Source organism: Oncorhynchus mykiss, chromosome 6 (assembly GCF_057628025.1).
Source record: "Oncorhynchus mykiss isolate SJ-2025 chromosome 6, ASM5762802v1, whole genome shotgun sequence".
NCBI classification, from domain to species: Eukaryota; Metazoa; Chordata; class Actinopteri; order Salmoniformes; family Salmonidae; genus Oncorhynchus; species Oncorhynchus mykiss.
The window spans coordinates 40,162,233-40,178,437 of record NC_143027.1 but is presented as its reverse complement, the minus strand read 5'-3'; the positions used below and the strand labels follow the sequence as shown (position 1 = coordinate 40,178,437).

At 44.5% G+C, this 16,205-nt stretch overlaps 1 protein-coding gene across 1 annotated transcript in view; it reads left to right on the top strand.

Annotated features, from left to right (window-relative positions):
- LOC110525932 (A disintegrin and metalloproteinase with thrombospondin motifs 12) overlaps positions 1 to 16,205 on the top strand; it is a 53,429-nt gene that overhangs the window by 19,736 nt on the left and 17,488 nt on the right. The window contains exons 3-4 of the mRNA XM_021606454.3: positions 14,662 to 14,845; positions 15,057 to 15,186. Coding sequence (XP_021462129.2) covers positions 14,662 to 14,845; positions 15,057 to 15,186 — 314 coding nt within the window. The remainder of the gene's footprint in view (positions 1 to 14,661; positions 14,846 to 15,056; positions 15,187 to 16,205) is intronic.

The window sequence follows — 16,205 nt, the reverse complement described above, 5'->3', positions numbered from 1 at the left end:
GTCGCTCAATGCGAATAGCGAGTTCAATCAAGGAATCCACGCTGGAAGGAACCTCCCGGGAGAGAATCTCATCCTTTACCTCTGCGCGGAGACCCTCCAGAAGACGAGCGAGCAAAGCCGGCTCGTTCCAGCCACTGGAGGCAGCAAGAGTGCGAAACTCAATAGAGTAGTCTGTTATGGATCGATTGCCTTGACATAGGGAAGACAGGGCCCTGGAAGCCTCCTCCCCAAAAACAGATCGATCAAAAACCCGTATCATCTCCTCCTTAAAGTCCTGATACTGGTTAGTACACTCAGCCCTTGCCTCCCAGATTGCCGTGCCCCACTCACGAGCCCGTCCAGTAAGGAGAGATATGACGTAGGCGACACGAGCAGTGCTCCTGGCGTAAGTGTTGGGCTGGAGAGAAAACACAATATCACACTGGGTGAGGAACGAGCGGCATTCAGTGGGCTCCCCAGAGTAACACGGCGGGTTATTGATTCTGGGCTCCGGAGATTCGAAAGCCCTGGAAGTGGCCGGTGGATCGAGGCGGAGATGGTGAACCTGTTCTGTGAGGTTGGAGACTTGGGTGGCCAGGGTCTCAACGGCATGTCGAGCAGCAGACAATTCCTGCTCGTGTCTGCCTAGCATCGCTCCCTGGATCTCGACGGCTGAGTGGAGAGGATCCGAAGTCGCTGGGTCCATTCTTGGTCGGATTCTTCTGTCAGGTGCGTGAATGAGGACCCAAAAGCGAATTAACAAACAGAGTTTCTTTAATGATGAACACACGTGGGCTCAGATGGACAGGTAGATTCCGACAGGACAGGACAAGGTTGCAGCAAACACGATGATAGTCTGGTTCAGGCATGAGACACACAAACAAGAATCCGACAAAGACAGGAGCAGAAACAGAGAGAGATATAGGGACCTAATCAGAGGGAAAAAGGGAACAGGTGGGAAAAGGGGTGAATGAGGTAGTCAGAGAAGACAAGGAACAGCTGGGGGAAAGAGGGACAGAAACGGTAACCTAGTACGACCAGCAGAGGGAGACAGGGTGAAAGGAAAGGACAGAAAGACACAACATGACAATACATGACACCATCACCGAAGCCACCCGCCGTGGTGCTGTAAGACTGATGGTGTCAGTGGACTTGGAGTCTACTGTAGGCAAAGAACCGGTTTTAGCCTCAACTACATGGCAAAAACACTCTTGCACTGTTGGTAACCATCGTAATCATTTGGGACAAAGCGCCAGGGTACCCTTGGCGCAGTCTGTCCGAAGCGGTAAGTCTTTCTTCCCATCTTGACCAAACATGCATGCTGGTTAACAGTGCACTGCCTCAACCACCAGGCCGTTCCTCTCTTGACATCAAAGCCGCAATGTATTGTTTATATAGGAGTTTTTTGAGAAACATAATTCAAATTGCAAAAATAGAACTGTATAATAAAAAATGTACTATTGCATAAAGACCGTTTCGATTGAATATCATCAATCTACGTTTTTAGGTTTGTGGTAATATATCGTGCAACCTGGCATTTAATTCGGAGCAGATATTTCAGAGCGTTTTGGGAAAATGTGTTCCCAATAAAAAACAGAGGGAGATTTTACCGTAATTCTGTTACCAAACTTTGCGTCTGCACGTATGTGGTTGTGTGAAATGGTCTGTGTCAATGGTTCAAAGTAGTCCTTGTACAGAGAGATGATTAGTTTGTTAAATGTTGAAATCAGTGGTTTTTGTTTGGCCAAAATGTTTAAGTGAACAAATAAATTAGTAATATAGGGTGTGCAACTTTAATCATTTTTTTTTACAGCTGGTCTTCAGCCACCATTCGGAATACACTGCACTAATCCTCAGGGCTAATCTACTATAGTGTTCCTTAGTAAGGAAGGAGGTCAGTGAATGACCAGACCACAGGGCAGGCAGCCAGCTGTGGGAGGAAACACTGCCAGGTCCAAGCTGCAGTAGAGGCCATGAGCACTCTCCAGAGACACGGAGGCACTAGAGGCACTTCTCCAAGTATGAAATGATGGGCCAGATTTAACAGCGGTTGCTCCACTGTCCAATTTTATTTTCTGTTTTCAGGAAAGAAAACAATGAAACAGTTTTATCAAGAAAGTCTCAAGGAAACCACACCGGCCACGCTGAATGGGCGAGCCTTGCAAAATAAGTGTACACATACATGTTATTCACTTACACTGCTCGCACAACTGCATTATCCAGCACTAAAATATAACTTCTATTTGAGACGCTCCACAAGTCCCCTCAATATTGGATAACAGGAAGACACAAACCCGTGTGGATGCTGGAAAAATAAACAAAGGAGAGATGTATTAAAGATGTTTCTAAAAAACTGGCTAGGTTTTCATTTTTATCTGTGGATTAATCGTCAGAGTAGACAAACGCACGATTTTGTATGACTCCCGGTTCAAAATTCTACAAAGAACCAGCTAAAAAGAGGACCATGTGCATGTCAGCTAAAATAACAACCCGATGCTCATCTCCCAGGACAAACTAGCTAGCAACCGCTACCTAGCTAAATGTCCACGAGTCTGTGTGTTTCCACCTGCCCCCAAATTAATATCACTGATTCACAGTTGATTTTGGTATTTAAACCTTAGTGTCATTATCACGTCTAGTGGGTATAGACAAAAATCAACATGTGCATGATGGCGGAGGCCCCGCGCGTGGCTGGTGTAGTCAGCATGTAATGTTAAGGTGCTCATAGTGTGCACTTCCACCATGGTAAAACACATCACCCTGAGCTATGTTTGCATAACACAACTGCCTAGGAAATAGCTACATACCTGCCTTGACCTACAGTAAGAGAAGGCCTGTTTTTTCTTTATGCTTATCGGTTGTAAGGCTTTTGAGGGTTAGCTGTGATTGGTGAACTGAATGGAATGCGTGTAGCTTGGCATGGACTAGGCGTCAGCCCAGGCGACAGCACAGGGACATACATGCCTCTGGATTGCAAAAAAAGCTACAGTGTGGTTACTAAATGAACACCCTGCAACCTCTGATTCCAGCCCTCTTCTTTTGGTAGAGCACATAATGACCAGATGAAGTCAAATCCACATGGTCTCAGGGCAATTTGTATTTTTCTGTATGTAATTCGGACACTCCATTTATTATGATATGTTAGGTTAGGTTACATTATGAATAGCGGTCTTACAATAACATACATCTTGGATGAGACCAGGTTGCTTGATTACGTTGGTGGTTAGGTGAACTAATGACAAAGGTTAGGATAATTTACATAGCAGGTTAGGTGAATTGGGTTAAGTTTAGAATAAGGGTTAGGGGAAGGGTTAGCTACATACATTTGACATTTACATTTTATTACTTAACAGACACTCTTACCCAGAGCGACTTACAGTTTGTGAGTTAATCTTAAGATAGCTAGGTGGGACAACCATATATCACGGCATAGACGGGGGTGGGGGGGTCAAGTGCAAGTGCTGGTTCAGTGTTTTATTTGTATTTTAGAGGGGGGGGGGGGGGTCAAGGTGAGGAGGATTATTATTTAAGATACTGTTTGAAGAGATAAGGTTTCAGATGTATTTGGAAGATGGGCAGAGACTCAGATGTTCTGTAAGCACAATGGTCTTGTAGAGGATGCAAGTTTTGACTGGAAGCCAGTGGAGTGTTGTGGAGGTGCTTGATGACATGAGAGAACTTGGGAAGGTTGAAAACCAGGCAAGCTGCAGAATTCTGGATAAGTGGCAGTGTAAAATGCTACAGTTGTCCCCGACACGACTTTCAACATGCAACCTTTGGATTGCCAGAGAGTCGCAGAAAACGCCTACCCATCCTCCCTGTCAACCTCCCTACTTTCGTTTCTGTCTAAAGTAACTGGACCATTAGTAGGGATCATACTTCTTGGCGGTGCTCAGAAATACGTAAAATATGTTCTGTATGGCTCTGAGGCCAGGCTGATCAAATGGGCACAACCAACTTGAACTAGCAGTTGAATGGGTTTTAGTATAACATGATTCATATCTAAGGAAATTAATTTCCATGTGTCCTATCTGTGCTTAGAGTTGAAAAAAGTTGTAAACTAGCAGTGTTATTAAGTCACATTGAAGTTATAATTTATTTATTTTTTAACTATAATTTCCGTAAAGCTATGAAGGAACCAGTTAAATGTTGTCAGAACCTCCCTGCAACCTAAAAAATAAACGTACCCTGGCAACCAACTCGTTAATTGAAAAAGTATTCTGATCTTTCCAATAAATGGGCAAAAAGATCAGAATACTTTTTCAATTAAGGAGTTGGTTGCCAGGGTACGTTTATTTTTTATCTGATTAGATCTGATTAGTCAAAAGACCAATAGTTGGGCAGAAGACCAGAATTGGACTGTCTGTGTAAAGGCAGGCAATGTCATATAGAGAAATTCACAAGACATAGCTGTTGAAAAAAAATTGTATTCCAGCTGAGTAGTCAAACCAAACCTAATGCTTTTTCAATGGAGGTGTTGGTCGCCCCAAGGCACTACAAGGAACAAGTATTTGCATGTTCAGTGCCATTATTTCGGCACATTATATTTTGTGAAATGCCTATCTCCTCATGCTGTCTAAAGCCACATATTCATTCCCCAGCTAGCACATTTGGTTCCTTGGAAATTATGGGAACGTATGTTTTTGGTTTGACATTGGTTGTTGGAATGAAGCCATACGTTTTGTGACCGTTAAAATGTAACATTTTTTAAAATGTTCTGAGAACAGAAAATAAAATTACACCTGTTCTGGGAATGTTTATTTTTAGGTTGCCGGGAGGTTTTATTAACGCTCCCTGCAAATTATAGGTCATTTGGAGGTTTTTGAATAACTTCCTTAATACTTTAACTGAATCTTTCAATGAGACTTAATTACACTGCTAGATTATTTTGGGAAACTTTTTTGAACTCTAAGCACAGATAGTACACGTGGAAATTAATTTCCTTAGATATGAATCATGCAAAAACATATTTTTTTTTATTGTGGCACAGCATCAGTGAGATTCAAACATATGATCTTGTGTTCTCTATCCATGGAATTATTCTACTGCTCCACCAGGATGGAGCTACAGATGTCAGATCTTAATTTGAACACTCTTTTGTCACAGAAAAATATCCTGCACATCAGGAAATTCAAATGAGCCTTTTGATTTAGATATGTTCATTGAAAAGTTCTCTTTTTCTCCATGCAGGGGCAGTCGAGTCATTCAGACCAGTGCCAACTATCAAAATCATCCTCGCTTTCTCACGGTTGTCACTAGTTACCACAGTCACAAAGTCAAAATTGGCTGTTGTAAAATGTAATGAAAACAAAAATGTGCTTAATTTAGGGTTAGGCATAAGGTTAGCAGTGTGGTTAAGGTTAGGGTTAGCCTATGACTTTAAACCTAAATATAAATTAATGATCTGATGGTGGCACTGCAAGGGCAAACTTGCAATGTATTCAAGGTTAAAAGTCCTCTGAATTTTTGAATTTTCACCTCAAAATCACCAACCTGAATCTCAACATATAGTTTTACTTTCAATTTATTTTCTTTGTTTTTGGTTTCAATGGTGGAATCAGTTCACATAGCATCTGTTGTTGTTTTCTAGGTCTGTGTTTATTCACGTTCTGAGAATGGAATATATATGCTTTTTAATGACATTCTTAGAACATTCTCTGAATGTTAAAGTTTTCTTGTGGTTTTAATGTAAGGTTTTCTTCATGTTCTGAGAACGTAATTAAGTTCTTATTGACGCTCGTGGGAATTGGCGAATATGGAAAGCGTATGCATAACCATGGTAGAAATTACACAGAACAAAAATGTTATCTCAACATGTAAAGTGTTGGTCCCATGTGTCATGAGGTGAAACCCCCCCCCAGAAATGTTCCATATGGACAAAAAGTTTGTTTCTCTCAAATGTTTTGCATACATTTGTTTATATCCCTGTTAGTGAACATTTCTTCTTTGCCAATATAATCCATCCACCTGACAGGTGTGGCATATCAAGAAGCTGATTCAACAACATGATCATTACACAGGTGCACCTTATACTGGGAAAAGAAAATGCCACTTTAAAATATGCAGTTTTGTAACACAACACAATGACACAGATGTCTCCAGTTTTAAGGGAGCGTGCAATTGGCACGCTGACTGCAGGAATGTCCACCAGAGCTGTTGCCAGATAATTTAATGTTAATATCTCTACCATAAGCTGCCTCCAATGTCGTTTTAGAGAATGACCGGCCTCACAACTGCAGACCACGTGAAACTTCGCCAGGCCAGAACCTCCACATCCTGCTTCTTCACCTGTGGGATCATCTGGGGGGGGGGGGGGTTGTTGTTCCCTGAGAGTCTTCAACTATAAGGTGCTTTTTTGAGCTCCCCTAGTTGTGCTATTGCGGAACTAGAGAAAGCACACTTGGAGTTGTTTTAAGGCTTTTACACAATACACAAAGGGCTACTGTGGACATTTACATTTTTTGGAACATTACCATAATATTGGCAAGAACGGACATGAAAGAGAACCATACATTCCCTGAACGTTCTGAGAATATCGCTTGAGAACTTTCCCAAAATGGAGTAAAAATTACATTCAACAGAACCACATGTGAACTTGTGTGGAATGTTCTGTGGAAGTACTAAAATTCCCACAGAAGAACGTTGTTTCTTAACGTTCTAGGAACATTTTTAGAACATGACTTGAAATAGAACTGTGCGGAAACCTGGAAGTACTGAAATTCCCACAGAATAAAGTTTCTTAAAGTTCTCAGAACTATCACGGCTAAGGAAAAGACCCAGATGCAAACAGTTCAAATAAAGGACATTTATTATATAAACAGGGGGCAGGCAAAGGACAGGTCAAGGGCAGGCAGGGGTCGGTAGTCCAGGTCAGAGTCCGAAAGGTACAGAGCGGCAGGCAGACTCAGCGTCGGGTGCAGGCAGAGGTCAGTAATCCAGGGCAGTGGCAAAAGGTACAGAACGACAGACAGGCTCAGGGCAGTCAGAATGATCAAAAACCCAGGAAAACTAGAAAATGGGCTCAAGGAAACAGGAGTAAGAAAAGCACGCTGGTAGGATTGACTCAAGAAGAATTGGCAACAGACAAACAGAGAACACAGGTATAAATGCACAGGGGATAATGGAGAAGATGGGCGACACCTGGAGAGGGGTGGAGACAAGCACAAAGACAGGTGAAACCGATCATGGTGTGACAGACAACATTCCCAATGTCAAACTAGTTGGAGAACGTTCCTAGAACATTACCAAAATTAAATGTTTGAACTTTTAGGAAACGTTCTGTTAAAGTCAGGACAATAGGAAATACCAAAAGTTTTTTTGTCAAGCAACCATCCTGCACCATTCCCAGAAAGTTGTGGGAAGGTTGTATGTAAAGTAACCATAGGACAACCACACTCTCACCAAGCTCTAAGAAACATATAGTTCTCATAACTTCATGTGCTAGCTGGGTATGGTGAGCTGGAAAGAAAAGTTGTGTGTTTAATCATCGTCCACACCATCCCTCCCCAGTCCCCACCTCCCCCGCCCCATGTGTCCCAGTAAGGAGTGAAAGGCCACAGACACACTTTGTTACAGCAGTCAAGCAGCCAGCCAGGCAAGAGGCAGCTTACCCCTGGCCGCCCGTCCCTCTTGGCCTGCACTCCAAAGCCCAGCAGAAGCAGGAAGCAGAGCTAAAACAGTTCCACATGGCTACTGTATTACAGCTTCCCTGGCTCTGGCACCTCACACTAACACACACACTTCCTCTCAGATACTCAAAGGGGAGGAGGAGGATTAGGGGGAAGAGGAAGAGGAGGAGGAAATGGTGAGGCTTAGAGAAGGCAGGCTGGGTCAGTTGGCAGAACTTACGATGAGCAATTTAGGACTCCCAGTCTGTCGTAATGAGTTTAGGACTTTCTGAGTTGATCTCTTTGTTTGTTTGTTCTCAATATCCATGTTTGTTTCCTGAAATTCTCTTAAAATACATTGAAGGCACTTTGAATGAGGAACATTGCTATTATTTCTTCCTTTCATGTTCTGTGTTGTTGAATGTTAGTAGAGTAATAGATGCCTTGACAGCTTGTGGATGGTAGTTTAAGGATTACAGGTAGTATCATGCATTGATCCCTATGCAGATCACTTCTGAGCCAGGGTGAATGTTTGGATGGGCCTCTCTTGATTCCTTACCAGCTGATCTGCAACCCTCCATCTAGTTTTTTCTTTTGGGACTGAAATAATAACTGATTGAGGGAAACATCTAGAGGAAACCGCCTCCAATCCATAACCCAGATTAATATGGAGTGCTGGAGGTAAAAAAAAAAACAAGCATGTATTAGTCTATAAAGTGTTTATTTTGGTATCTATAGAAATAGATACAACACAGAGAAACAGTCAAAACACCAGCATTCATCTGGGCTTCGTAACTGACCATATAACCATGACCGACTGAGTCACTGCATGCTTTCTCAATGAGTCCACTGAGCTGTGAGAGCCCTGGCTTGCTTCCACTCTCTTTGGCTCAGTGTTGCAGAGCTCTTGGTATAACTGAATCACTCCCATGATCTAACCATTGTGGCGTTTCCCAAACTCGGTCCTGGGGACTCCAAGAAGTGGGGTTAGTTGACTAGTTCATTTTTTAAAATCGGCTGTGTGATGCAAGGGCAAAAACCTATGTGCGCCTCTTTGGGATCCCCAGGACCAAGTTTGGGAAATGCTGATCTAACCACTAATCAGAGAGAACACAGTCAGAGCCAAATATACATGGAGAGTTTGGCTCAGAGAAATGAATAAAGATAAAGGTATCTATGGTTTGTCCATTGTGATTCCAATCAAAAAGTGTTATGGTGCCAGATGACATCAAACAAGTCTGTGAGAGCCATGTTCGTGCCTCAAAAAGCTCTCACAGACTCACGTCAGAATTAGACAATCATCCATGTTTCACAAATGTAAAAATTCAAAGGGTCAAATTTCAAAGTTAAGTTTAGGCATTAACTCCGAAATCTTTTATTTATATCCCCAATTGGTAGTTACAGTCTTGTCTCATTGTGCAACTCCCGTACGGACTCGGGAGAGGTGAAGGTCGAGAGCCGTGCGTCCTCTGAAAAACACAACCCAACTGCACTGCTTCTTAACACAATGCCCACTTAACCCAGAAGCACCAATGTGTCAGAGGAAACACTGTACACCTGGCAACCGTGTACTGCGCCCGGCCAACCACAGGAGTCACGATGGGACAAGGACATCCCTGCCGGCCAAACCCTCCCCTAACCCAGACGACACTGGGCCAATTGTGCGCTGCCCCATGGGTCTCCCGGTCACGGCCAGCTGCGACAGAGCCTGCACTCGAACCCAGAATCTCTAGTGACACAGCACTTAGACCATTGCGCCACTCGGGAGGCCTAACTCTGAAATCTTAAGGTTAGGCATTAACTCTGAATGGTTAAGGTAAGGGTTAAGGTCTAGAATAGGCTTAAAACAAACATGCAACCTTTAGCACCAGAGACAGATGCTTACTCCCATCCGCCATCCCATCTGCTGGTATGCCAGCAGCATACCACCCTGCATACCACTGCTGGCTTGCTTCTGAAGCTAAGCAGGATTGGTCCTGGTCAGTCCCTGGATGGGAGACCAGATGCTGCTGGAAGTGGTGTTGGAGGGCCAGTAGGAGGCACTCTTTCCTCTGGTCTAACAAATATCCCAATTCCCCAGGGCAGTGATTGGGGACACTGCCCTATGTAGGGTGCTGTCTTTTGGATGGGACGTTAAACCGGAGTCCTGACTCTCTGAGGTCATTAAAGATCCCATGGCACTTATAGTAAGAGTAGGGGTGTTAACCCTGCTGTCCTGGCTAAATTCCCAATCTGGCCCTCAAACCACCTAATAATCCCCAGTTTACAATTGGCTCTTTCATCCTGTAACTATTCTCCAGGTCGTTGCTGTAAATGAAAACGTGTTTTAAAAAAAAATATATATATATATTTTTTAAATCCCTGTCCACAACACCCTAGCTAAACGGAAACCTATTTGAAGGCAACAGCGCTTGCCCCTAGTGGCCGGTTTCCACGTCATCTCCCGACGTCCTCGGACATGGATGCATCCTCTCTGGTTAACTTTGACCAATAGCAGTTCACAGAATTGGCAACTAAACTGGACACCTGAACCGCTAGAATCAGAAATACACTTGAAGCAATCATTGTGAATGGGTGATAGGATTCTCTGACCATGGTTCACCTGTGATACCTGTGATTGTGTTTGTTGTGTCCCTGACTGGGGGATCCGCCATAAGCACAGAGCCAGGTGCTCTGACATAGTGGTTGCTGAGGGACTATTGCCTAAAGTATTTTGCACTCGCTGAACCCTCAGCGCACAGGAACTAGAAAACTCAAACCTTGCCTCCTGAGACATAAACTTGGCTGGAGAGAGTAGCAGATTTTCTAGATAGAGACGTGCAGTAGACTGCAGGATGCGTAAGAGCAGAACAGCACAGCACTTGGATGAGTGGACTTGAGTGGATGGCAACGCTAGCCCTCCAGTGGATGCCCCCCCCCACTCTCTCGCTCACTCTTTTTATTTTTTGCATGTTGAATTGGAGATGCAGAGAAGGGCACACCCATGTTCAGTTTGGGCTTGTTAGTACATACATTAGACACACACACACTTTGCACTCTGCATGAGGGAATGTGCCCCAGGGCAGTGGTGGATGCCTCCCTCAAGTGAATAACTCTGCCCTGACCTTAGCTGTAGGTGTTTAATGAGGGGCCGTGAAGAATACAGATAAAGATACAGAACTGCAGCACTAGCTTCTTTACTGACTTTCATGGCTCAGAGATTATATATCAGAGTTGTAGGAATGTTGTACCTCACATTTTCCTTTTTAGTCATAGCAAGTTACAATGTGTTGGATCGGTACTCTGTCTCTACACACACACACACACACACATCAAATCAAATGTTATTGGTCACATACACGTGTTTAGCAGATATTATTGCGGGTGTAGCGAAATGCTTGTGTTTCTAGCTCCGACAGTGCAGTAATATCTAACAAGTAACATCTAACAATTTCACAACATATACCCAATACACACAAATCTAAGTGAAGGAATGTAATTAAGAACATATAAATATACGGACAAAAAATGACAGAGCGGCATAGACTAAGATACAGTAGATAGTATAGAATACAGTATATACATATGAGATGGGTAATGCAAAATATGTAGAGGCGAAAGAAACGCACACCTATTTAGGGGAGGTGCTGGCTAGCGGAATTTGTTGTATGCTATTTTAATACATGAGAATTAACCAATGATATCAGGCCACACCCGACAATGATCACAGACACCTGTGTGTGTCTTTTGACACTATATACAGTGGGGCAAAAAAGTATTTAGTCAGCCACCAATTGTGCAAGTTCTCCCACTTAAAAAGATGAGAGAGGCCTGTAATTTTCATCATAGGTACACTTCAACTATGACAGACAAAATGAGAAGAAAAAAAATCCAGAAAATCACATTGTAGGATTTTTTATGAATTTATTGGCAAATTATGGTGGAAAATGAGTATTTGCTCAATAACAAAAGTTTATCTCAATACTTTGTTATATACCCTTTGTTGGCAATGACAGAGGTCAAACGTTTTCTGTAAGTCTTCACAAGGTTTTCACACACTGTTGCTGGTATTTTGGCCCATTCCTCCATGCAGAACTCCTCTAGAGCAGTGATGTTTTGGGGCTGTTGCTGGGCAACACAGACTTTCAACTCCCTCCAAAGATTTTCTATGGGGTTGAGATCTGGAGACTGGCTAGGCCACTCCAGGACCTTGAAATGCTTTATACGAAGCCACTCCTTCGTTGCCCGGGCGGTGTGTTTGGGATCATTGTCATGCTGAAAGACCCAGCCACGTTTCATCTTCAATGCCCTTGCTGATGGAAGGAGGTTTTCACTCAAAATCTCACAATACATGGCCCCATTCATTCTTTCCTTTAGTCGTCCTGGTCCCTTTGCAGAAAAGCAGCCCCAAAGCATGATGTTTCCACCCCCATGCTTCACAGTAGGTATGGTGTTCTTTGGATGCAACTCAGCATTCTTTGTCCTCCAAACACGACGAGTTGAGTTTTTACCAAAAAGTTATATTTTGGTTTCATCTGACCATATGACATTCTCCCAATCTTCTTCTGGATCATCCAAATGCTCTCTAGCAAACTTCAGACAGGCCTGGACATGTACTGGCTTAAGCAGGGGGACACGTCTGGCACTGCAGGATTTGAGTCCCTGGCGGCGTAGTGTGTTACTGATGGTAGGCTTTGTTACTTTGGTCCCAGCTCTCTGCAGGTCATTCACTAGGTCCCCCCGTGTGGTTCTGGGATTTTTGCTCACCGTTCTTATGATCATTTTGACCCCACGGGGTGAGATCTTGCGTGGAGCCACAGATCAAGGGAGATTATCAGTGGTCTTGTATGTCTTCCATTTCCTAATAATTGCTCCCACAGTTGATTTCTTCAAACCAAGCTGCTTACCTATTGCAGATTCAGTCTTCACAGCCTGGTGCAGGTCTACAATTTTGTTTCTGGTGTCCTTTGACAGCTCTTTGGACTTGGCCATAGTGGAGTTTGGAGTGTGACTGTTTGAGGTTGTGGACAGGTGTCTTTTATACTGATCACAAGTTAAAACAGGTGCCATTAATACAGGTAACGAGTAAAGGGCAGAGGAGCCTCTTAAAGAAGAAGTTACAGGTCTGTGAGAGCCAGACATCTTGCTTGTTTGTAGGTGACCAAATACTTATTTTCCACCATAATTTGCCAATAAATTGATGAAAAATCCTACATGTGATTTTCTTGATTTTTTTCTTCTCATTTTGTCTGTCATAGTTGAAGTGTACCTATGATGAAAATTCCAGGCCTCTCTCATATTTTTAAGTGGGAGAACTTGCACAATTGGTGGCTGACTAAATACTTTTTTGCCCCACTGTAAATCAGTCATCCTCTAGTGTTTGTCATACCCTGATGAAGACAGCTTATCTGTCAAAACGTTGAACATAAATATTTTTGCATCTGAGCTCCTAGAGTGTGCGGCTCTCCTTTATTTACATTTTTAAATGCAAAATATGTAAACATTATTAAAGTGGCTAGTGTTCCATTTATTATAGTGGCCAGTGATTTCAAGATTATGTATATAAGGCAGCAACCTCTAAGGGGATAGTGAGGGCTATTTAACAGGCTGATGGCCTTGAGATAGAAGCTATTTTTCAGTCTCTCGGTCCCAGCTTTGATGCACTGTACTGACCTTGCCTTCTGGATGATAGCAGGTTGAATAGGCAGTGGCTTTGGTAGTTGTTGTCCTTGATGAACTTTTTGGCCTTCCTGTGACATCGGGTGCTGTAGGTGTCCTGGAGGACAGGTAATTTGCCCACGGTGATGCTTTGGGCAGACCGCACCACCCTCTGGAGAGTCCTGCAGTTGCGGGCAGTGCAGTTGCCGTTCCAGACGGTGATACAACCTGACAGGATGCTCTCAGTTGTGCATCTGTAAAAGTTTGTGAGGGTTTTAGGTGCCAAGACAAATTTCTTCAGCCTCCTGATGTTGAAAAGGCGCTGATGCGCCTTCTTCACCACACTGTCTATGTGGGTGGACCATTTCAGTATGTCCGTGATGTGTACGCCGAGGAACTTGAAGCTTTCCACCTTCTCCACTGCGTTCCCATCGATGTAGATAGGAGTGTGCTCCCTCTGCTGTTTCCTGAAGTCTACGATCAGTTCCTTTGTTTTGTTGACGTTGAGTGAGAGGTTATTTTCCTGGCAGCACACTCCCAGAGCCCTCACCTCCTCCCTATAGGTTGTCTCGTCATCATTGTTGGTAATCAAGCCTACTGTTGTGTCGTCTGCAAACTTGATGATTGAGTTGGAGGCGTGCATGGCCACGCAGTCATGGGTGAACAGGGAGTACAGGAGGGAGATGAGCACGCACTCCTGTGGGGCCCCAGTGTTGAGGATCAGCAAAGTGTAGGTGTTGTTTCCCTCCTTCACCACCTGGGGGCGGACCGTCAGGAAGTCCAGGACCCAGTTGCACAGGGCGGGGTTCAGACCCAGGGCCTTGAGCTTAACGATGAGCTTGGAGGGTACTATGGTGTTGATTGCTGAGCTATAGTCAATGAACAGCATTCTTACAAAGGTATTCCTCTTGCCCAGATGGTATGGGCTAATGTGCGATTTCATCTTCTGTGGATATATTGGGACGGTATGCAAATTGAAGTGGATCTAGGGTGACAGGTAAGGAAGTAGAGGTGATACAATCCTTGACTTGTCTCTCAAAGCACTTCATGATGACAGAAGTGAGTGCTACGGGTCGATAGTCATTTAGTACAGTTTCCTTTGCCTTCTTGGCTACAGGAACAATGGTGACCATCTTGAAGCATTTGGGGACAGCAGACTGGGATAGGGAGAGATTGTATATGTCCGTAAACACTCCAGCCAGCTGGTCTGCGCATGCTCTGAGTACACGGCTAGGGATACCGTCTGGGCCGGCAGCCTTGCAAGGGTTAACACGCTTAAATGTCTTACTCACGTCGGCAACAGAGAAGGAGAGCCCACAGTCCTTGGTAATGGGCTGCGTTGGTGGCACTGTGGGCGAAGAAGGTGTTTAGCTTGTCCACACACACACACGCAGTGTACATATACTGTATACCGTTTGTTTGTGTTTCCCCCCCACAGAAAGGACTCTTTACCTTGCCTGAAGGACCCCACTTCATTCAACCAGTCCAGGGGTCCACTGATGGGGCTGTCGAAAGGGAGGGACCAGGGCTCCATGTGGTCTATCCCAGCGTAACCACGGCACCACACAGATACCGACGCAGCTCTGAGGCCCGGGACACACACAGCCCCTGTGGGGTCAGAGGTGAGTGGAATATATTAGAACATAACTCAATTAAATAGACTTGAACACAATGAAATATAATATAATTGAATATAGTTTGTTTTGTTAGATAGGTTTGGCTTTTGTAAATGTTTTGTACGAGCATGAGGAGTGCTCAAGGTCCTATTTTTCCTCTTGTCTAATGCAGTCGATTGTTTTACCTCATATCTCTGTGCTGCTGTCCATCCTGCAGACGCACCAGGTGATTCCCTAGTGGTGGAGAGGGAAAGAGAGGACTGGGAGAGGGAACAGCAGGAAGAAGAGAGGGAGAGAGAGGAGGAGACGGCTCAACATCGCTCCCAACGCTCCATCAGCAGAGATAGGTGCACAGCATTGTTTCTCTATCCATTGTATAGGCGGGTCGGGTGGCAGAAAAGAGTTTGGCTTCTATTGACACATGTTATGCCAGTAGGAATCAAACTAGGTGAATGGTGCATCTTTTTTCCCCTGGAATTCTTTGAAAATGAGGCATTTTTTGGAATGTGTTGTTTTTCCGACATTCTGGACTTCCTGACGGGCCGCCCCCCCAGGTGGTAAGGGTAGGTAACAACACATCCGCCACGCTGATCCTCAACACAGGGGTCCCTCAAGGGTGCGTGGTCAGTCCCCTCCTGTACTCCCTGTTCACTCCTGACTGCATGTCCAGGCACGACTCCAACACCAACAACTTCTCATGCAACGTGATTAAGACTAAGGAGATGATTGTGGACAGGCAAAGGAGGACTGAGCACGCCTCCATTCTCATCGACAGGGCTGTAGTGGAGCAGGTTGAGAGCTTCGAGTTCCTTGGTGTCCACATCACCAAAACACAAGCATGGTCCAAGCACACCGAGACAGTCGTGAAGAGGGCACAACAAAAACCTATTCTCCCTCAGGAGACTGAAAAGATTTGTCATGGGTCCTCAGACCCTAAAAAGGTTCTACAGCTGCACCATCGAGGGCATCCTGACTGGTTGCATAACTGCCTGGTATGGCAACTGCACGGCCTCCGACCGCAAGGCACTACAGAGGGTAGTGTGTACGGCCAAGTACATCACTAGGGCCAAGCTTCCTGCCATCCAGGACCTCTATACCAGGCGGTGTCAGAGGAAGGCCCTAAAAATTGTCAAAGACTCCAGCCACCCTAGTCATAGACTGTTCTCTCTGCTACCGCACGGCAAGCAGTACCGGAGCGCCAAGTCTAGGTCCAAGAGGCTCCTTAACAGCTTCTACCCCCAAGCCATAAGACTACTGAACATCTAATCAAATAGCTAACCAGACTATTTGCATTGCCCCCCCCCCCCCCACCCTTCCTTACCTATTTTATGCTGCATCTACTCTCTGTTATTACCTATGCATAGTC